The 23,767-nt window shown below is 39.4% G+C and overlaps 1 protein-coding gene across 1 annotated transcript in view; it reads right to left on the bottom strand.

Moving 5' to 3' along the window:
- The window catches only part of LOC132139858 (connector enhancer of kinase suppressor of ras 2-like), a 40,899-nt gene extending 23,294 nt beyond the window's left edge, over positions 1 to 17,605 (bottom strand). The window contains exons 1-2 of the mRNA XM_059548511.1: positions 17,022 to 17,605; positions 928 to 1,091 (exon numbers count right to left, since the gene is read on the bottom strand). Of these exons, the coding sequence (XP_059404494.1) occupies positions 928 to 1,091; positions 17,022 to 17,085 (228 nt within the window). The 5' untranslated portion in view covers positions 17,086 to 17,605. The remainder of the gene's footprint in view (positions 1 to 927; positions 1,092 to 17,021) is intronic.
- Between the last annotated feature and the right edge of the window lie 6,162 nt (positions 17,606 to 23,767).

The raw sequence follows: 23,767 nt of genomic DNA, 5'->3' as shown, positions 1-23,767 counted from the left end.
TATCAGGCATGCTGAAATATTTCTGTTAGGTCTTGTGAAGTATGTGAGTATTTTTTTTAGAGTCAGATAATAAAAACCTAATTTTAGCTAAGTGGTTGACTGGTGACTGTAATGTATAAGATTTTAAATTGATGTTATATATATTCTTTTAATTAATTTTTTTTTTTAATTATATTATTATTATTATCAATTGTATATTTATATATTAAATATTATTACCTTAAATGGAAGCCTGTAGATCCATGCATTTCAATGTAAATGTTCAAAAAAAAAATAAAAAAAAAAAAATATATATATATATATATATATATATATATATATATATATATATATATATACATATATATATAAAGATTGGACAAAAAAAACTTATTTACAAGACAAAAATGTTCAAATTATAATTACTAGGACTAAAATGTAAATAAAAATAAATTAAAGTAAAAAAAAAAAAAAATGAACTAAAAGCAAAATGAAAACTTTACATAAACCAATTAGTTTTGGACCCTATTTACATTAGTATTTATTGCTGTCTACTTCTTGTTTAACTCAAAACAGCTCTTTACTAAGAAACCTGAATTCTGCTATTGAGATGAATTTGCAGGAACTTGCAGAATTTGCAGGAGTGAGGATGTTGACTAGTTAGATTTACAGTAATTCCTCCTCTCTCTCTCTCTCTCTCTCTCTCTCTCTCTCTCTCTATGATGCATGAATTCCTCTAGTAGGCAATCAAAACCAAAAATGCATCTTCCCTTCCCTCCACACTATCCCCCTCTTTTTGTGTACTGGTTGGGAGATTCCCGCTGGGTGCTAATCATTCAGTGTTAAGCGGAGTTTGATTAAAATGTCTGTTGTGTCATTAATACAAAACAAACACATCATTATCACAGCCAGTCTCTTTTACTCTCAAACACACAGTCACACACGCACCAGTGCGCAGAGTAAGTCCACAGCCTCTAGAATGAGCTCCTGGTGTCCGATGCGGGTCACGCCAAGCTCTTCCAGCTCCTGATGGGTGATGTGAAGCAGCTGCTCTCCCGTTATCTGCTCTCTCTCAAATGTCCTCATATACTGCAGCAAACAGTCATCCAACCCTGAGAGAGAGAAAAGTGCAACATGACCATGTGATCATAATTCATTTATGTCATGTAATAAACTTAAAATGTGACCCAGTTTAATGGGGCTTCACTCCATACAGAGAGCTGTCATTAAGATGATTAATACATAACGCTCGTACACACACATACCAAACGCGATGCATAAACACACCGTAAACCTGCAAATGATGTCAAGTGGCTAATTCCTGTAACAGTTTGTGCTTTATTCTAAAAAAAGATGATAAACCACTTAGTGACTACAGACACGTCTCTCAAAATGAGACACACACCTGCATTTCTCTCTTTCTCTCTCTCATACACACACATTCTCACAGAGGATGATGTTGGCTGAGAGACTCTTCAGATAGAACACTGTGAACTTGCAGATATACACATTCAGTGTCTTTCATAACCAGCTCTATGGTCTCATAAACACACACGAGATAACCTGCGTGTTAGTTTACCAACGTATGTGTCTGTATGTGTCTGTGTGTGTCTGTGTATGTGTGTGTGTGTGTGTACGGTGTCCTTCAGCTAAACAGACTCTCTCTCGTGCTCATTCTCTTCATTCTCTCTTTCTGCTCCAGCTATACGGGCTGCTTGGCAACCGTTGCTTAGAGACGGGGATGTAAGCCTGCACAGGGAATGATAAAGGCCTCCATTTCCTACAGTCCTACACACATACTACATAGTCCATACTGGAAAGGCGCACACATACATACGCTGCAAACCTAGATGCGCATTTCACACACAAGATTTCTTAACAGCTAAAAGATAAGTGTTATGCACCCCTTGCATCACCAAATGGAATTGCAAGAATGATGAATCTTTGCAATGGTATCTTGGACACTCCCCCTTTTTGCCATTGGCTGGATGAACAGATAGTCCAGCCCCATACTCACACCATTAGGTGAGAGTGGCTTACATTTAGACTAGGTTTACACTAGTAGAAAAATATACAAATAGATATGTATGAAACAATAAATAAAATATTAAATATATATTTCTATTAAATGTTTGTATATATTTTGTAAAATATTATTTAAATAATATTTAATTTGAATAAAATCAACCCTGACTTTCATCAGCCAAATGTACTCTGGAAAAAAAGTTATGAATTATTTTCACTCAGTAAATTTCACAAATAATTAAAAAGAAACAGCAAGTTACATTGAATTAAACATGAAATTCTGAAGTAGAAAGACTGGAACAGTATTTTCTTGTAAAACATACTCAATAGTTATGTTTTATTTACAACTTTAAAAAATAAATTGTTACAGTGTAATTTTAGGTCAGATAGAAATCGCTTATCAATGTATAAACTGCTCATTTTCTACTTTTGCAGTGAAGTTTCTGCATAATAATCTAGAACTGGAGAGAGTACTTCATCATAGAAAAATGGTAATTACCATGCATAATTACATTCATTCTCAATACATTCAAGTATAGCCTCCTTTAAGAAACACACACACACACACAATCTCTTCAAGTCCACTCTTCTGGTTTCCAGCCCACCATCTCACATCTGTGCTAATACATTACTCTACGCTGATCTAAGAACAGCTGACAAAGTAAAAACATATCCGGTCCCTCCCACTGAAAAAGGTGAGTCATTGTGAGGAAACCCTTTAGAAAATGATCAAACGCTCACTCAAACACACATGCACATAAACATCCAACCAATCCAAGGCCAGCTGCTGCTGTTTCAGCTTCTGATAAACTGTGGACACTGACATCTTGGTGATCATTTTTTAAAAATCTGTTCATCATCTGTATTTAGACTATTTTAGACTATTATATTTAAATAATTTGCCAATGATGATTCAAACATGAGTTTTGAAAAGTGTAGATATTTTAATCTAACTTTTAATGTAAAGAATATATATTGTTTCTCCAATTACGAATGCAGACATGGTTTTATGTTTACGCAGCGCGATATTCAACTCAACGCATAAAAAGACAGTATAAGTCATTATAATCAGTAATTATGTCCCCACTGGATGCAACAAATGCCTAGTTTGTAATGGTTTTTATTGGTTTTGTCTCATCTAGTGATGAACGGATCGTGAACTAATCCTTCAATTTAACCGGATCTTCTTAGAGAACCGGTCGAACCAGTTCACCAAATCGAATTGAATCATTTAAAATGGTTCGGGTCTCCAGTCCGCACTAATCCACAAATTATTTTATTTAATACACAAATAATTATTAGTTGTTATGTTTATAAATGTGCCTTACACTCCCTATGATGTGAAATAAACCAATATCCCGAGTCGTTCAGTTACTCCTAACAGTACATTGACTGAACTGCTAAAAGAGAACCGATGATGGGATGTGCACGAGCAGAGTAGCTGGACTGAGTCTCGTCCTGCTGGGAGATGGCAGCACAATTTGTTAAGGGGTGTAACATTTCTGTCACACACTTGAGGCATTTGGCCAATCACAACGTACTGGTTAACTGGCAAATCAGAGCACACCTCGCTTTTCAGAATGATGAGCTTTGTGTCCTAAAGGGATACTCCCACAAATGCATATTCAAAAAGGTCAGATGCAAAAATAACTGTAATACTGCAGTAACGGCTGTTTAAAAATCCAGCTTTGCATCACAAGAATGAATGACATTTTTAGAATAAATTAAAAATAGTTATTATCATTTTTAATAATATTTCAATGTTTTAACTGTATAATCAATCAAATAAATGCAGCATTGGTAGGCATAAGAGACTGCTTTCAAAAATATAAAAACAACAAACCATAACTCGTTCAAAAACAGCCAGAAACCTTGGAGATATGACTGATGATCAGCTTATGTTCTCAGACCACATTGCTAAAACTGTCCGGTCCTGCAGATTTGCTTTATTAGGCCCTTTCTTTCAGAACATGCTGCACAACTCCTTGTTCAAGCTCTTGTTCTGTCCAGGCTAGACTATTGCAATGCACTCTTGGCAAGACTTCCAGCCAGTTCTATAAAATCTTTACAATTAATCCAGAACACGGAAGCAAGATTAATTTTTAATGAGCCGAAAAGAATGTACGTCAAACCTCTGTTTATCAGTTTGCACTGGCTACCAATAGCTGCTCGCAAAAAACAAAACCACCACTGGCTCTGCACTCCTTTACCTAAATTCATTACTTCAGACTTATATGCCCAAGCTTGCGTTCTGCAAGTGAACGTCGCTTGATTGTGCCGAAGAAGCACAAAGTCAATTTTACAGACTTTTAAATTAAATGTTCCCTCCTGGTGGAATGACCTGCCCAACTCAATCCGAGCAGTCCTTAGCCATCTTCAAGAATCGGCTAAAAACACATTTTTTCTCTAGCACTCTCTATTTCAATTATATTTCTTAAAAAAAAACTTTTTTTTAAAAAAAAGGTTAGGAATCAAACTCTCTGGCCACGACTTCCCCTTATTGTGGAGACAATTAATTTTAGTGTATTTTAGTCATGTGAAACAGGCCTTAATGTAGTATGTGAGTTTAAAAGGCTTTTTCAACATAAAATAATTTGTGAGAAATAATACTAAATTTACTGTTTGCCCCAAAAATTTAATAATAAAATGTCTGTGTTCTGTGACAGGTTGAAATCCAATCAATCTTCCTTGGACAAACACTGAAAAACTACAGAAAGTGCTGGATTTTGAGGAATATATATGTGTGGTGAAGAATAATTTTAGATAAACTTTGTTTTGGTTCATGAAAGGTGATCCAGCATTTGAAGTTCTTTTAAATGAGCTCCCAGAGCATTCTGTATTAGTGAAAGAACCTGACCTTGAGAGCTTCCGGAAGAGCAGGTAATGAGTGATAAAACACTCGGTTCAGATAAGGGTAGGAAGAGCAGAGCACTTTCCCCACCAATGCAGTCAGTTTATTTTGGGTTTATTAAACTGAAGACATTCATCAAATAAGTTTTTTGCAGTGCTTTAATCAGCACAGGAGAGAATGTTTGAATTGAGTCCATCTTCTAAACTGGCATGACCTCTGTGGTTTTGAGTTCACTTTTATTCCCATGTCCCCTTCAGACAGCCAATCTTGTCTATTTAAAATGAAGTTTCTAGAAATCCAGTCTGTATATAGAACCCATGAAAAGGTTTGACGAGTACAGTTTTATTTCATATTCAGCCTTCCTGTAGTTCATACAGTGGAACACAGTGGTAGCACACCAAGGTCATGGGTTTGATTTCCACAAAAAGCAAGAAATTATCAAACGTGTACCTTGAATACAATGTAAGCCAATTGGGATAAAAGCATCTGCCAAATACATAAATGTGAATATTTCCTAGTGAGACAGTATGTTCTAACGGGATATTTCAAAGAGGCAATAAATAAGTTAAATTCATGGCCTCAAAGCTAACATGAACTAAATACTATGAATGTCCAGATTTGTATTTAATGTGTCTGCTTTAACTGTGCCCTACATGACTTAAGGATAGCTTGATGAATACATTTGCCAAATTTCAATGAAACTGTGAAGCCCAACTGCAGGTGCTAAAGAATATTCAATGTTCAAATAGAATACTAGTATACTGAAAATGGAACTGTCACCTTTTTGTAAAAGCATGTGAAGCAGTATGTATTAGGCATAGCAAAACATTTCAAACAGAAATATGGTTTACTGTTTACACATGACCACAATGCAGTGTAGAGGTTCACTGATTCGTTGGTTTTGCCGATTAATCGGCACCGATAGTTGATTGCCGGAGCTATCGGTTATCGGCAAAAATCCATGCCAATAGTTTTCCGGGTTGCGTCAACTCCAGTTGCTGAGAAGGGTCCACTGGCATTATTCAGTACGAGAGCGGCCTCTAGAGGTGGAAATCACTGACAGCATGTGTTGTTTATTTTGACACTGCAAGCTGCACAGAGCGGGAAACTCCAGACTCGCATTTAAATGCAGCCATCAGAAAATCCTCACGCGGAACGTATGTATCCATATGTATGTCATTTTAATGCTATGGTGAACTTTGCAAACTTTGAAATAACTTTAATGATCAATATAATAAATAATATTAATATTTTTTATTAATTTACAAAGTATAGTTCAGTACTGTTACTGATTTTCTTTAAAAGCAGTAAGGCACTATTTTAGTTTTCTTTCAGTATCAATTTTAAAAACTATCAGTAGATTAATTGATATCGGCCAGTGTGGTCCAACCTAGCTATCGGTATTGGAAAAATCTACTATTGGTCGACCTCAATGGCAGTGTGAATTTTTTTTATTTTTTTGGAATGTCTCATTATGTCTTATTAATTCTTGGCAGTCTGATTAAATACTAAGTTGAAAAAAAAAGGTCAATATTTCTTCTGATGTATTTATTACACTGAAAATTAAAAGTCAAGTTGAACACTTTCCATTATGGGATACAGTATCCAGGCCAGGGCAGTGAGATCGGTTGTATAATGCACATTTTAGCAAATGTATTACAGTTCATCTGGGATTTCCATGCTTACAGAAAATTTGCATGCTAGATACTGCTGAAACGTAGTGTGATAGCAGGTTATTCTGAAGAGCTAAAGTTTAAAGGGGTAATTCAAGATGGGCTTTTAGTAAAACTAAAAACTTAAATTGGTGCTATATGCTTAGAGAAAAACAGAGAAAAGGGGCTATGGAATGCCCTTTTGCCAAAAAGGGAGGAAAACTTCAACTCCCCTGAAGCACTGGGCTCAATCTGGCTGTCTGTAAGCAATGATACAAAAATACAGAAGTACGATCTGCAGTTTTACATCATCAAGAAAACTTTTGCTGACAAATAAATGGATGTTTCTGTGCAGGTAACACAGAGAGAAATACACATTGTTCGTTTACATATACTACTGACATGTAACAACACAAAGTGAGTTAAAAATCTGCAAAGTTTCCCTTTAAACACCTGACCAAGGCACTGGTGTATTGTCATGTAACCCTAAAATATACAGAGATAGCAACAAGCTAAATAGGTTTGCAAATGAAATGCTTAGGTCTCTGGAAATGTTTTATTAGATGAAACAATTGCGCCACTAGGGCTTATGGAGTGTGCACTTATTTTGTTAAAAGACCAATGGAGATAAATGATCTGATAAGCGACAGGAGGGTAGCAGTAACGATGAACACTGGGAAGAACCACTGCAGACAAACTCCAAATAGTACAATAGTATTGACATTGTTTCTTCTGGCTGCCATTTCTTAACTACAACTGATATGTAATGCAACTACGAGGAATTAACTAAAAAAAGAACTGCTGAACCAAATGAAGAGCTACAATCCTAACTGTCATCTTGGGCTTAAGACCCTGTCATATGTCAACCTTCATGATGATTTCTCAAATGTAAGCTGTAAAGGTCAAAACTGGGCACTCAGCAGAGTTTTATATTACAAGATGTCTGTAATGTTAGAGGAGGCAGATTATCCCCACAGACATCATCAGCACATGTCACATCTCTGCACCAATGCAAGTTTTTTTTTATTGTCATTCTGCCAAGAGTAAAAAGAGAAGAATTAAATATACACAAAACAGAAAGATGGCAATGGCAGCAAGCCAAAAAAAGCAAACAATAAATACAATTTAGGAAATAAACAATAAACAATAGACAGAAAACAGCAAACCAATCAAGCTGACAGATGTTTGCTTGTGCAGAATCTCAAACAAAATTTGATGCAAAGTTTGAAAATAGTAAGCATTAAATACCACCAAACTGACCCTGGACCAGGTGCTCTGAGGTCTGACAAACTCTTTGTCAATCAACTTTTTATTCAAGACACAGAGGTCCATAGAGACAACACAGTACAGATATATACATAAATACAAGACAATACAAAACATTTAAGTATGATGCAGGTGAGGCATCATTAAAACATATACAGGCTTCGGGTCCAATGTTTCCAAAAGCAAGATGTGGGAAGTCGTGGCCTAATGGTTAGAGAGTCGGACTCCCAATCGAAAGGTTGTGAGTTCGAGTCCCGGGCCGGCATGTACAGTTCTCTCTCCACCCTCAATACCACGACTTAGGTGCCCTTGAGCAAGGCATCGAACCCCCAACTGCTATGCTGCCTATTTTCAGAGGCCTGAAAGACATATAATGGGCTTTGGTCTACATGCATCTACAAAATAATTTCATTACAGTATGCCTGTTTTTAACATGAAGATCACAACCATTATTGATTCTCCTGTGTACACTTGTCCATTATTAGATTGGTGGCAAAGGCTATCTGACCTTATGAAATGCTCATTGGGTGGAGATTATGAGCAGCTGAATGTCATGTGCACTAATGCCCTTAAACTTCACTTCAAATTACGTCAGATCTCTGTCTCTCCAACACAGCTGCTCCGTTATGTTCTACTTATAGCATCTGTGTTTCATCCATCAGTGTGTCTTTACATGTCATCAGAAGAAGAGCGTGTATGTGATGGAAAAGGATTTCCAATCAGATACCAATTATTATGACTGTGGAGCTTTTTTAAAATGTTCTCAGTGTTTCTCAAAAAATAAGTCCACATCCCTGAGTTATAAGTGCATGATGAAACCCACACGGCTTGCCTTTAATTATCTGCAAACAGCATTCAGATCCTCTCTCTTGCTTTCTTCTGTTGTGTGTGTATGGGGTATAGGGGGGGTTTGTAAAGTTGTTTTTTAACTTTTTTCCATAAAACTATATCTATTTTTATGTTCATAGTAGCCTATATCATCTTACAATTATTAATAAGTATAACTGTGTATTTTCAATTCCTCAATTATTAGACAACATTATTTATTATTTTGTTAATTGCATCTGTTTAAATAGTTAATAGTGTATATACCCCAGTTTTTGCAGTACAAACAAAACAGGACAGTAGTGCATTTTTTTATTATTCCAATTAATCCTAGTAATATTTTACTGCTATAAAGTATAAAAATATAAAGTATACTATAACGTAGCCATTTCAACAAGTCATTGCATATACATGTAAGCAGCTGTAACTAGAAGATGAGAAATGTTACAATTAGGATAGACACAATCAGGGGCGTAGCCATCTTTTCAGAAGTGAGGGGGACAGAAATTACACATACAAACACACACATATATACATATATATATATATATATATATATATATATATATATATATATATATATATATATATATATATATATATATACATATATATATATATATATACATATATATATATATATATATATACATGCTCACTGAGCCTGCATTTATTTGAAATATTTTCACTATTTAAAATAAAAAATAAAATCTAATTTATTCTTGTGATTTAAAGCATCATAGACGCATCATAACTCGTGTCATATCCTTCAGAAATCATGCTGATTTGCTGATTATCAATATTTAAAACAGATGAGTACATTTTTTTCAGCATTCTTTGATCAATAGAAGGATCCAAAGATTAGCATTTAAATAAAAAGCTTTTGCAACATTATACACTATTCCCTTCAAACGCTTAGAGTCAGTATATATATATTGTTTGGGAAAATAAATTATAGAAATTAATACTTTTATTTAGCAAGGATTCTTTAGATTGAACAAAAGTGATGATAAAGGCATCATTTTACAAAATATTTCTATTTCAGATAAATGCTGTTCTTCTGAACTTTCTATTCATCAAAGAAACCAGAAAAATTCTACTCAGTTGTTTTCAACATTATCATAAGTTTTTTTTTTTTTTTTTTTTTTGGAGCAGCAAATCAGAATATCAGAATTTGTGTGACTGGAGTAATGATGCAAAAAAAAAATCAGCTTTGAAATCTCAATAAATTATATTTTGAAATATATTAAAATAGAAAACAGAAATTTTAAATAGGCTAGTAAAAATATTTCAAAATTTCACAGGCTTGGTGAACAGAAGAGACTTCTTTATAAAACATTAACAAGCTTACTGTTCAAAAACTTTTGACTGGTGATACTATAGGCAACTTTTATTTTTCTCTAATTTCTAGCTTTTAATTGGCTTAGAAATCTATAACTGCTGGACAATAACAAATAATAATGATTTGTTTATATACTACAAACACTGTTTCATCACATAATAAGGCAGAATAGTTTTTATACTGTTATAATAGCATTTTTCATATACTTTATTTATCACCTGCTGGAGACATATTGTCACAATCGTGTCTGTTTTTCTCATAGACTGTATGAAAGGTTTTTCTGTGAAAACAACTGTTTCCCTTTCACAGGTCACTTCGATGCTGCGGTGATGTCACCTTATGGGAACACCTCTCGGTGTGACGAATGTCTGAAGCCCTATACCATCCCGCCAATCCTATTGGCCAAATAGCGATTGGCACCGCCCTACGCATGCGTACGCATCGTATACCTGAGTGCCGCGTGCTATTTAGCTCAGATTTCATTTCCTTCAGGAAAGCGAATCATCTGTGCCCTAAGGAAACCATCTTGCGTTCTCAGCGTTTTTTTCTTCTAGCAGTGTTCAACTCCTCTTTGCGGACGCAATGAGTCAACGAAAGGTAAGAGCCGTATAATGGGTTTATCACGGGGAGGCACTCATGAGAGGTTCTTTAGCAGCCTCTCTACATGTTCTCTCCGTGATAGCCTGTGGCTACAGTTCTGCGCTCTGGAGTGTATTTTCTATAGGTCGCCTCGCATCTAACCCCCACCGTTACGCTTCTGCGGTCGCCGAGGCGCCGCACGAGGTGGTGGTTTGGGGCGATGTGTGCGGCTTGGACTATGAATACAGTGATGCGCTGGAGTTTTTTCCACTTTGCTCGCTCTCCCCCACTCGAGTGTGTTAATCAGCAGATTAACAAACTATGTTTGTCCACCGCGGCTTCGGACTCAGAGTAGGCTCTGGCCGGCACATGCGGTTCTCTCCCTCCAAGCGGACAGGAGAAACGCGCCTCCCCTTCCTCAGTGAGCTGTTGAATGTGGTTACCTGCGTGGTGGATAAATTATCCCCCCCGTGAGCCGCTACCCTTCTTCACGGACCTCCACCAAGAGGTTTCGAGGTCCTGGAAGCAGCCTTAATCAGCGCATGTCACGAACGCCGCGGGTTTCGCCACCATTGCTGACATGGCAAACTGCTGTTATACAGCAATGTCGCTGTGGACGAACTCTCTAGCCGAACGGATCGCGCCGAACTCGGCCGCGGCCTAAAGTCTCGTCGAAGGCGTGTCGAGTCGCGTCTAATCTCGGCAAATTTACTTCACTTTATGGCGGTTCTTAACGAGAAAGATATTACCAGAGGCTGTGAAGCTGCGGGGGCAACAGATTTGCCGCTAAGTGCTACCAAACATACTGCCCGAGCAGTGAACCGTTCTATGACGGGGATGTTAACGGTCGAGCGCCACCTTGGCTAATCTCGCCGACATTACAAAAACCTGAGTTGGACGACAAAAGCCTCTCGTCCTCAATCCCCACGCTCTAACATTGACTGTCTCGTAGCAAAGGCACCTCGAGCATCATTGGATTGAGCTATCACTTGAGCGCCCCCTCAGACACTCTGCACAATCCAGCCTTCAGAGTTTGAGGGACGGCACAAGAGGCTGACAAAGACGGCCAGTTTATGACGGCTCACACAACTGCCAAGTTCTCGCTAGCGGCGTGGCCCGATGTTTATCTCGTTGGATTAAATCCTGCTGTGGATACACTTCAGGATTATACACAACAAAACGCAGTTACTTTGACGCATGGGCTTCCCTTCCTGTTCGTCAGGGACTGTGCCCTCCACTAGAGAGTGCTGTTGGACTGCTAATGCACATCCAACCCTCCCACTGCAGTCCCCACGCTCTAACATTGACTGTCTCGCAGCAAAGGCACCTCGAGCATCATTGGATTGAGCTATCACTTGAGCGCACCGTCAGACACTCTGCACAATCCAGCCTTCAGATTTTGAGGGATGGCACAAGAGGCTGACAAAGACGGCCAGTTTATGACGGCTCACACAGCTGCCGCGTTCTCGCTAGCGGCGTGGCCCGATGTTTATCTTGTTGGATTAAGTCCTGCTGTTGATACGCTTCAGGATTATACACAACGAAACGCAGCGACTTTGACACATGGGCTTCACTTCCTGTTCGTCAGGGACTGTGCCCTCCATTAGAGAGCGCTGTTGGACCGCTAATGCACATCCAACCCTCTCACTGCAGTCCCCATGCTCTAACACTGACTGTCTCGCAGCAAAGGCACCTCGAGCATCATTGGATTGAGCTATCACTTGAGCGCCCCCTCAGACACTCTGCACAATCCAGCCTTCAGAGTTTGAGAGACGGCACAAGAGGCTGACTAAGACGGCCTGTTTATGACGGCTCACACAGCTGCCGTAATCACGCTAGCGGCGTGGCCCAATGTTCATTTTGTTGGATTTAATTCTGCCGTGGATACGCTTCAGGATTAGACTCAACGAAACGTAGTGACTTTTACACATGCGCTTTCCTTGCTTACGGACACCGTGAGCTTTCCGTGCTCGGACGTTAATGCATGTGGGAACGCTGCAGGCGGAGGCTTGGAAACCACTACGTTTTATGGGCCGGAGGGTAGCGCTTGCCCGGCATTTTCACTATGGTGTTACGCACAATTCGTCACGGATACACCATTCAGTTCAGAAAGGCCCGCCTTTTTGCCATGGAAATCTCCCATGGTTGTTAACCAAATCATGGTGCTGCGGCAGGAGCATCTCTGCGGGGAATAGGGGCTATAAAAGTAGACCCCTCTTAGATGGAGTCAGGTTTTACAGCCGTTATTTTGGTAAAATAAACAAAAGTGACGATTTACGCCATTTGAATCTTGCACTCAAGATGAGCAAAATCAAGATGATAACGGTAAAGTCCATTCTGTCTCAGATTCAACCAAACAGTTGGTTTGTCACGATTGTCACCATATTTTCATATTCAGATCATCAAGAGACACAGGAAGTTCCTCAGATCCACTTTAATGGGCAAAGCGTATCAATATTGTGTTCTTCTTTCGGCTTAGCCTTGGCTCATCGAGTATTTTCGAAACGCATGTACGCAGTCCTAGCCCCGTTGTGGCTCCAGGCCGTTCGTGTATTGAATTGCCTGGACGATTGGCTGGTGTTAGCACAATCGCAGACTCAAGCACACTCCCATCGGGATCTTGTGCTGAATCATCTAAACAGCCTGGACTTATGCACAAATTTCTAGAAGAGTGTTTTAATTCCCTCTCAGCGGATAACCTTCTGGGAATAGACTTGGACTCTCGCGCGATGACAGCAAGACTATCTCTCCCACGCGCTCAGTCATGTCATGCGTGCGTCACTTCAAAGTGGGTCGCACAGTGACGGTGAGTTTGTGCCTCAGACTTTTAGGTCTAATGGCAGCGGCATCCCCTGTAATCCGTCTGGGCTTACTTCATATGCACCCTTTTCAGTGGTGGACGACAAGCCGGAACATTTCACCCCGTTGTCTTCCGCATCAGACGATTTCGGTGACACGGAGGTGTGTTATGTCAATAAGACAATGGATGTCAACCAAATTCCTTCTAGCTGGAGTTCGGCTGGGGATTTGTGCTTCCCGAGAGACTGTCACGACGGACGCGTCTTTGACTGGTTGGGGAGCTGTTTGTCAAGGGCGCCCAGCTCACAGAGTATGGACGGCGACACAACGCAGTTGGCATATAAACAGGTTGGAATTACTGGCAGATTTTCTAGCTCTCCAGTATTTCTCGAATCTGCTGATCGGCCGTCATGTACTACTCAGGTCAGACAACATAGTGGTTGTGTCATATCTGAATCATCAAGGAGGATTACGCTCTCGCCCCCTGTGCAGTCTGGCAAGAAATATTCTTCTTTGGTCTCAGAACAGATTTCTGTCAATCAGACGTTTGAACTTCGGAGTGGATTTGCTATCCAGCTTGTATGCTTTTCCCCCGATTCGTCTAATTCCAGCGGTGTTATCCAGGATACGGCTGGACAGAGTGGAGCAGCTGCTGCTGGTGGCTCCGTGGTGGCCCACACAGCCGTGGTTTGCGGACCTGGTCAGTCTGTAAGCGGGCTCTCCATGGGAGATTCCCCTCAGACAGGACTTACTATCGCAAGCACAGGGAATGATTTGGCACCCAAGGCCAGATCTATGGAAGCTGTGGGCGTGGTCTCTGAGCAGAGTGAGTTAATATGTCCCGGTCTTTCTGTTGAAATCACCGAGACTATAATGAATTCTAGGGCAGCTTCTACGAGATGCTTATAAGCTTTCAAATGGAAACTGTTTACGACCTGGTGTGGAATTCGGAATTGGATCTGGTTTACTGCCCAGTGGCTTCAGTACTGGAGTTCCTTCAAGACAGTTTCTCTGATGGAGTAACGCCAGCCACTCTGAAAGTTTACGTGGCAGCCATTTCAGCTAACCACGTATATATAGATGGTGCTTCAGTGGGCCGTCATCCGCTGGTCTCTTGTTTTATACAGGGTGCGCGACGGCTGAGGCCTTTCCGCCCTGTGCGAGTTCCTTCATGGGATTTATCCATTGTGTTGCAAGGTTTATCAGGGCATCCGTTTGAGCCCTTTGAAACTATACCGGATAAAATCCTGACTTTAAAGACAGTTCTTCTTGTGGCTTTATCCTCCCTCAAGAGAGTTGGGGATTTACAGGCTTTTTCTGTTTCGCCCTCGTGCATGGATTTTGCACCAGGCTCTGTGAAAGTATTGCTACGACCGAGGCCTAATTATGTCCCTAAGGTCGCTTCGAACCCTTTTCACTTTCAAAAAGTGGTCTTGGAGGCTTTACCCCTTGCAGAGGCGGGGTCAGGAGATCTAAGTATTTGCCCTGTCAGAGCGCTGAAGACTTATGTTGATCGAACAGCTCCATGGCGTGAGTCCGACCAGCATTGTTTGTTAGGACACAAAATATAGGCCATGCTGTCACAAAGCAGCGCATGTCCCATTGACTGGTGGAAACTATATCTTTAGCGCGCGGACTCGCTTTGCCCTTAGGAGTTAGAGCTCATTCCACGAGAGCAGTGGCTTCATCACAAGCTTTCTCAGTGGTTCTTCTACATATGATGTCTGTTTTGCGGCAGGATGTTCCTCACCGAGCACTTTTGTCAAGTTTTACAGTCTGGATGTGAGGATGGCTCCTGGCCCCTAGGTTCTCTCCGCTTAAGCAGATGCTTTCCTTGGATTCCAACTATCAGGTACGTCAGGCGTTATGGTATAGGGTTCCCATACGGTGACGTCACCGCAGCATCGAAGTGACCTATGAAAGGGAACATCTCGGTTACGTATGTAACCACGGTTCCCTGAATAGGGAACGAGATGCTGCGGTCCCAGCCGTTCCGTACCTTGATAGTATTTCTTCAGTTCATGAAATCTGAGCGAAATAGCGCGTGGCACTCAGGTATACGATGCATACGCATGCGTAGGGCGGTGCCAAGCGCTATTTGGCCAATAGGATTGGCGGGATGGTATAGGGCTTCAGACATTCGTCACACCGAGAGGTGTTCCCATACGGTGACGTCACCGCAGCATCTCGTTCCCTATTCAGGGAACCGTGGTTACATATGTAACCAGATGTTTTATACAGCGATAGCTAGACGCTGTTGCCCATATTAGGAACTTCCTGGTATGATTTTCTGCGCAAGAGCGCCCTCCGGCTTTAAGTATGAATGAAACACACACACTGCAGGAAAGTTTAGCGCTCCTTGAATTTCGTCTCGCCTTCTAGGTCCAAATAAAACATCAGGTCATGCGCAAACTATCTTGTCTCTTTGAGTTTAAATTTTAATTTATTCACACCAGCTCTTGAAAACCTTTATACGAACACACTTGACCGAGAAAGTGTGGGGGACGAATTTCCGTGTTATCAAAAGTGGGGGGACACGTCCCCCGCGTAATCTACGCCCCTGGTAGTCTCAAAAATAAAAACAGGTAAAGCTGAAATAGAACTAATAATAACTATTAGGATTCTTTTATTTTAGGAAAAAATAACTAGGTCAACTAGTACATAAAAATATTTTCCAAAGTTGTAAATAAAACAAAGATTATTGGAGTACGTTTTCTACTTGCTACTTCAAATTTTCAATTTGAATTCATTGTGTTAGTTGCTGTTTCTTTGTAATTGTTTGTTAAGTTCACTATCAATTTCTGAGTGTAAATTGTCTCTACACCATTTTTGTGTGCGTATGTGTAATGAATAAAACATAAATATGTAGCAGTAACAGAATTCAAGCAAGAAATTTGCAATCTGTTCCTATTAATAATGGAATAGTTACTTGTGCAAGTGACTCGAAGCAAAGAAATACACACTAGTATGTAGTGAGACAACGTTAATAGATAGTAGTCACTGTAGAAAGCATAGGAATTTAAACAACTGGTAGTAAAACTCACAAAGATGCTAATGGATACAGTTAATAAACCCATGTAATAATATAAATACTAATACTAGTTATTTTAAAGGAATATATGTTTGCAATGGGGGACTGTCAATGCTCAGCGGGTTTCCTCAAATAAAGTCATCCCTCTTTTAGTACCTAGATTACGCTCATCCGCAGCGCAGCAGAGCGCGCGACGGCCTGGTTCTGTCCATGGTGCTAGTTATCATTGCGCGAGAGGGAAATTTATTCACTGAGGCTAGAAACAGCCTCTCTGTTTCTCTCTCACTGTTACTACCTGTGTTTGCAGATATGCACGTAAGTGTTAGTTTAGGCACTGTATGAAAACGCCATGTCGTCCTTTATGTCATAACAACCTTTTTTTGTTAATCTATTTGCAAAATACACAGGCACACATACACATCACGCATCCCCAGACCACACGCACACCCCCTCTTGCGCGACGCGTGTAACGCTGTGCGGATCACACACACCATGGTGCGCCGAGCAGAGGAGCAAAATGGCACACAAGCGCGATCAATACCTCACTGCACGGCACTAGCAGAGCCGCACGCAGCCCGCATGCAGTCCAGATGTTCTTCTCGCTCACCCATTCCTCTCTCAATGGCTATAGGTCATGCAGAGACACTGCGGGAGAACATTTTTTTTTTTTACCTTTCATCCAGTCCAGCACCTGCTTTGGGGACCATTTGCTGATGGGTTCCATGACCAGCGCCATGGCTGGTGTGCGTTGATTTCCCGGCTGAATTGTGTATGGAGCGCGCGGACCATCCGAGCCCAGAGAAACAGAACAGTACCGCCGTTAGATCAAAGGGGCACATGTGATTCCGTTACATTGACGGCAGCGCGCGCGCGGCAGGAGCCTAGCTGTTGGATACATCCTCGCGGACGACTGCGACGGAGAGAGATCCACGCGCGCGACTGTACCCCCCCCCCCCCCCTCCAGCGCTCTCTCTCGCTCTCTCTCTGTCTCTCACTCCAAAGTGTGCACCTGCTTCTCCAGTCTACCGAGTGGAGATGCAGGGGGAAATGGGTCTCTTTCCCCCCCTCCCTTCCGCGTTTGCAACGCTGCAGTATCACATGGGTCAGCGGTTCCGTGAGTGTGGGGACTGTTCGGTGACACTACCGATAAACGCTGAACAGCTCCACTGGGTCCGATACTGAGCGCGAGAACCAACCGAGGGTCATGCAAACGACTATTTGAAACTCTCTCTCTCTCTCTCTCTCTCTCTCTCTCTCTCTCTCTCTCTCTCTCTCTCTCTCTCTCTCTCTCTCTGGTTTGGACCGTTTCGGGTCTACACGAGATCGCTCCTCTGTCCGCGTCTGGAAAATTTCTGCGCCCCCCGTTTGCTTACGTCACCCAAGCCCAATATGACTCGAATAGCAAAAGTCGGAGTGTGCGCCTGTTGAACCAATAGCTGCGCAGCAGAGTGAGGTAACTGCAACCGACCGAGCCAGGGAAACCGGGTCACCCGAAAAAATAGACAGAGAAGACAAGTTTGTGCTGCTGATCGGAAAGGTGCAGAAAGAGAAATCAGATTGGCAGTAACAAATAAGGACGTCCGAGATTATAGAATGAGCAACTCTTAAAATAATAATAATAATAATAATAATAATAATAATAATAATAATAATAATAATAATAATAATAATAATAATAAAAAGAAATGGTTACGTATACGATCTAAAATTGTACAATCTTTGTGTTCATATTGGTTTTATATACTTTTCTCTAAAATATTGATTAAATGACTAATCAAGGGATGCAAACAAATGAAAAGTAGTATATATTTCTTGCATTGAATGTACTTGAATGCACGTGACTTAAACATACATTAAATAAATTAACCTCTTAAGTGCCATCTTTTTTCTCGGTCACATACTTAAAACCTCAAAATTCGTCCTTTGAAAACCATTTTGAAATCGCACATTGCGTTACCTTGGAAATGGTACTTTAATTTCTTTTGGCAGTCTCCTTCCCCTTAGTGGGTGGAGTCAGGTATCATTACAAAATGTATTATGGTCTTTTAGAATCAAAATTTTTTATAATCTTGAAAAAATACATATCGTCAGAAAGTTCTGAGTCTCAAGATTCCATATTTTGTGATAGAAGTAATATTGACAGAAATATTTAGACATTTGTGACAGAAAAATGCATTTTAAAAATTCAATGGAGTTTTGGTGGCACCCGGTGGCTGTTTGTGGTATAACGCCCTACATTAAGTCTCTCAGGAACCTTAATTTTTTAAATATCAACTTCAAATTTGGAACATAACTTATTTAGACATAAGGTTTTCATTTTATAGTAATTTTGGATTCAAAAATATTTTGAAAAATATTTGTTTATATAACATAAAATAAAAATGGTACAGTACATTTCTTTACAGTACATTTTCACTTTTTGATACTTTAATATTTTTAGATTATTCTGCCTGCAATAATCTGCAGATTGTCTTCTTTAAAAAGAGTCCAACCTTAGGACTGTATTCCAAAGCATCCATGAATTATAACAATTTAAGTTTGAATAGAGCACTTTCATATCTACATTCAAGAAAGGGGGGTGGCACTGAAAGGGTTAAACTTCTCTCTTTTTTAAAAAAACTGCTTTGACACTAGATTGTGGAAAGCACTATACAAATATGAATTAAATTAAGGATTGTTTTAAGAAAATATTTTTAAGGTGATAGATAGGTAGATAGATAGATAGATTGAAGACTGAAAAGAAGGTGTTTGGTTATTTGTCTATAAATTGCTTTTATCTTACATTCATTTCATTTATTTATTTATTTATTTATTTTTAAACTCAACAGAAATTGCCATAACATCATTAACCCATGCATTTACATTCCTGTTTCATGCCACAGCACATCAAAATATGTCAAGGAGCTAGATTACATGTTATTCTAGCCTGGGCAGTTTCCAGGACTAGTGGAGAGAGAGAAAGAGAGAAAGCGCTCCATCTGGTATTATGGTTTGCCACATGGTGCCAGGCTAAAGAGCCCGTTTAGATGCCCACAGAGTGTGAAGTAGCCATGTTGACACAGAACAGATTAACTCACTCCACACACAAACACACACACACACTTAAAGATCACAGTTAACAGTTAATCCTGTCAGTGATGCTGTGAGTTTGTGCCCGGGTATCAGCATGCACTCAAACACATGTACTCTGCACGCAAACAAACACACAATATTTTTCATTAAATGATGTTGGTATCTCCCTAAATGTGAAGCCAGAGTGACGTCAAATCAGCTATGTCAGCACGTTCACGGCAGTAAAGGTTTTATTTCTACTATCTATTACTACATTAAAATGGAAAGCTTAAAATAGTATATTGGAGGCAAAGCACTTATTTAAGCTGTAAACATCTATGTAATATACAAATTTAGTTCTCACACAGCGGTGAAGGACAATGTCATGGACCAGGGGTCCTTGGAGGGCCGCAGTTCTTGGAGTGCATAATTAGCTGGATCGAGTGTGTTTAATTAGGATTGGAGCTAAACTCTGCAGTCCTGTGGACTTCCAGAAATTTATTTTGACACCCCTGTCATGGACTACAGGCGCTGGTCATATAATTAGAATATCATCAAAAAGTTGATTTATTTCACTAATTCCATTCAAAAAGTGAAACTTTATTATATACATTCATTACACACATTACACACAGATGAAACTTCTAAATTATCTGAGCTAACAGAGTGTGTTAAAAATGTAAAAGATTGGATGACCAATAATTTTCTCTTATTAAATTCGGATAAGACAGAGATCTTAATTATTGGACCAAAAAACACTACACAGAATCTTGTAGATTACAATCTGCAACTAGATGGATGTACTGTTACAACCCGAATTCCGGAAAAGTTGGGACGTTTTTTAAATTTTAATAAAATGAAAACTAAAGGAATTTCAAATCGCATGAGCCAATATTTTATTCACAATAGAACATAGATAACGTAGCAAATGTTTAAACTGAGAAATTTTACACTTTTATCCACTTAATTAGCTCATTTAAAATTTAATGCCTGCTAGAGGTCTCAAAAAAGTTGGCACGGGGGCAACAAATGGCTAAAAAAGCAAGCAGTTTTGAAAAGATTCAGCTGGGAGAACATCTAGTGATTAATTAAGTTAATTGATATCAGGTCTGTAACATGATTAGCTATAAAAAAAATTTAAAAAAATTTATAAAAAATTAATTTTATAAAAAAATTGTGGAAAACTTTAAAAACAATGTTCCTCAACGTCAAATTGCAAAGGCTTTGCAAATCTCATCATCTACAGTGCATAACACCATCAAAAGATTCAGAGAAACTGGAGAAATCTCTGTGCGTAAGGGACAAGGCCGGAGACCTTTATTGGATGCCCGTGGTCTTCGGGCTCTCAGACGACACTGCATCACTCATCGGCATGATTGTGTCAATGACATTACTAAATGGGCCCAGGAATACTTTCAGAAACCACTGTCGGTAAACACAATCCGCCGTGCCATCAGCAGATGCCAACTAAAACTCTATCATGCAAAAAGGAAGCCATATGTGAACATGGTCCAGAAGCGCCGTCGTGTCCTGTGGGCCAAGGCTCATTTAAAATGGACTATTTCAAAGTGGAATAGTGTTTTATGGTCAGACGAGTCCAAATTTGACATTCTTGTTGGAAATCACGGACGCCGTGTCCTCCGGGCTAAAGAGGAGGGAGACCTTCCAGCATGTTATCAGCATTCAGTTCAAAAGCCAGCATCTCTGATGGTATGGGGGTGCATAAGTGCATACGGTATGGGCAGCTTGCATGTTTTGGAAGGCTCTGTGAATGCTGAAAGGTATATAAAGGTTTTAGAGCAACATATGCTTCCCTCAAAACAACGTCTATTTCAGGGAAGGCCTTGTTTATTTCAGCAGGACAATGCAAAACCACATACTGCAGCTATAACAACAGCATGGCTTCGTCGTAGAAGAGTCCGGGTGCTAACCTGGCCTGCCTGCAGTCCAGATCTTTCACCTATAGAGAACATTTGGCGCATCATTAAACGAAAAATACGTCAAAGACGACCACGAACTCTTCAGCAGCTGGAAATCTATATAAGGCAAGAATGGGACCAAATTCCAACAGCAAAACTCCAGCAACTCATAGCCTCAATGCCCAGACGTCTTCAAACTGTTTTGAAAAGAAAAGGAGATGCTACACCATGGTAAACATGCCCCGTCCCAACTATTTTGAGACCTGTAGCAGAAATCAAAATTGAAATGAGCTCATTTTGTGCATAAAATTGTAAACTTTCTCAGTTTAAACATTTGCTATGTTATCTATGTTCTATTGTGAATAAAATATTGGCTCATGTGATTTGAAAGTCTTTTAGTTTTCATTTTATTAAAATTTAAAAAACGTCCCAACTTTTCCGGAATTCGGGTTGTACTTCCTGTACAGTCAAAAATCTGGGTGTTATATTAGACAGCAACTTGTCTTTTGAAAATCATATTTCCCATGTTACAAAAACTGCATTCTTCCATCTTAGAAACATTGCCAAGCTACGAAACATGTTACCTGTTTCTGATTCATAAAAGCTAGTTCATGCATTCATGACCACTAGACTGGACAATTGTAATGCACTTCTAGGTGGTTATCCTGCTTCTTCAATAAACAAGCTACATGTAGTCCAAAATGCAGCAGCTAGAGTCCTTACGAGGTCAAGAAAATATGATCATATTACCCCAATTTTACAGTCTCTGCACTGGCTACCTATTAAGTTCCATATCAGTTACAAATTATCATTACTTACCTATAAGGTCCTAAATGGTTTAGCTCCTGCGTACCTAACTAGCTTTCTACCACGTTACAATCCATCATGCTCCCTAAGGTCTCAAAACGCTGGACTTTTGGTAGTTCCTAGGAGAGCAAAGTCCACTAAAGGAGGTAGAGCTTTTTCACATTTGGCTCCCAAAGTCTGGAATAGCCTTCCTGATAATGTTCGTGGTTCAGACACACTCTCTCTGTTTAAATCTAGATTAAAAACACATCTCTTTCGCCAAGCATTCGAATAATGCATCTCTTAAATTGTGACTGCAGTTGCATCTGATCAAATGCGCATTCTTATTCTTTAGCTTGGGTTAAACTAATTAATTTTACTTTTTTGGAACAGCAGCTATGCTAATGATGTCTCTATTTGTTTCTATGTTTTGGTAACTAGGATTTACACAAGCTCCAGTCTGGATCCAGAACACCTGAGAAGAGATGATGCTGATCCCTCAAAGGACCCCAGATGATGCTAACCCTGAATCAACAAACAGAACTAACAAATATTGCTACAAGTGTGACTGCATCATATAATAATTGCTGTTAATAATCGTCATCGCCTTGCTGACTACGTCTTGTATTAATTGTTCTGAAAAATTAACTTATAAGCTACTATTAAATATTGTAGAAACTTAATTTTCTGTAAAGTTGCTTTTTAATGATTTGTATTGTAAAAAGCGCTATACAAGTAAACTTGAATTGAATTGAACACTGACTGATATATTTCAAATGTTTATTTCTTTTAATTTTGATGTTTATAACTGACAACATCAACTATAATAAATCAATAAATAGACAATAAATCAACTTTTTGATGATATTCTAATTATATGACCAGCACCTGTATATGGCACAACGTTTCGTCGTGACATTTGCCGCCGTTCCGTAAGCTCCCAGTAGAGGGCGCGAGCATAATATCAGCGTTTGTTCAGAGCCTCGGTGTCATTTCACAGTATGACCAGCATGTGGCGTATTATTCAAAACAATTAAAAGTTTCACATTATAGAAACATTCCCACAAACGTCTAATGAAAAAGAAAAAGATGCACATCTCTGAATTATGGAAACATTTATATAGAACTGAGGACACAAGCTAATAAAGTTTCAATTTCATTTCAAACATTACTTTAGTAAAGTGAAAGTAGCAGTAAGCAGCAGGACTGAGGGAGATAGACATTTGATTGGCTGTTTAGGAGGAAGTGGTAACATTTATAAAGGTCTTTACACAGTATACACATGACAGCGTGACTTTGGTTCCTCTTCTGCCAAAGTACCTTGAGCTATTAATATCGATGGGTGAGTAAAGAGATGAGGAGAAATCTTTATTTAGATGTGTTTGTGGGTTTTTGAGTTGTTTGCTATTGGTTTGTCGGCACAATTTGACATTATTTGAGATTTGGAAAGGATGAATTTAGACAATTATTAATTAAGCTCTGTCAACAAAATCTGGGGCATTATTTGTGGCTTTGTCAGAATTGTCCCTTGTTTAATTTTTTTTAACACTTATGTGAATTCTTCAGTAAAAACTAATTATTTGATCTGTGAGATGTGGCAGTTTTTATTGGTGGCTGTATGAATTTGTGGTTATACTAACATAATTCCTGTGGTTTACTGTT

Source organism: Carassius carassius, chromosome 4 (genome assembly GCF_963082965.1).
Source record: "Carassius carassius chromosome 4, fCarCar2.1, whole genome shotgun sequence".
NCBI classification, from domain to species: Eukaryota; Metazoa; Chordata; class Actinopteri; order Cypriniformes; family Cyprinidae; genus Carassius; species Carassius carassius.
The sequence above is the reverse complement of the archived record's forward strand: the minus strand, read 5'-3'. Positions and strand labels throughout refer to the sequence as shown.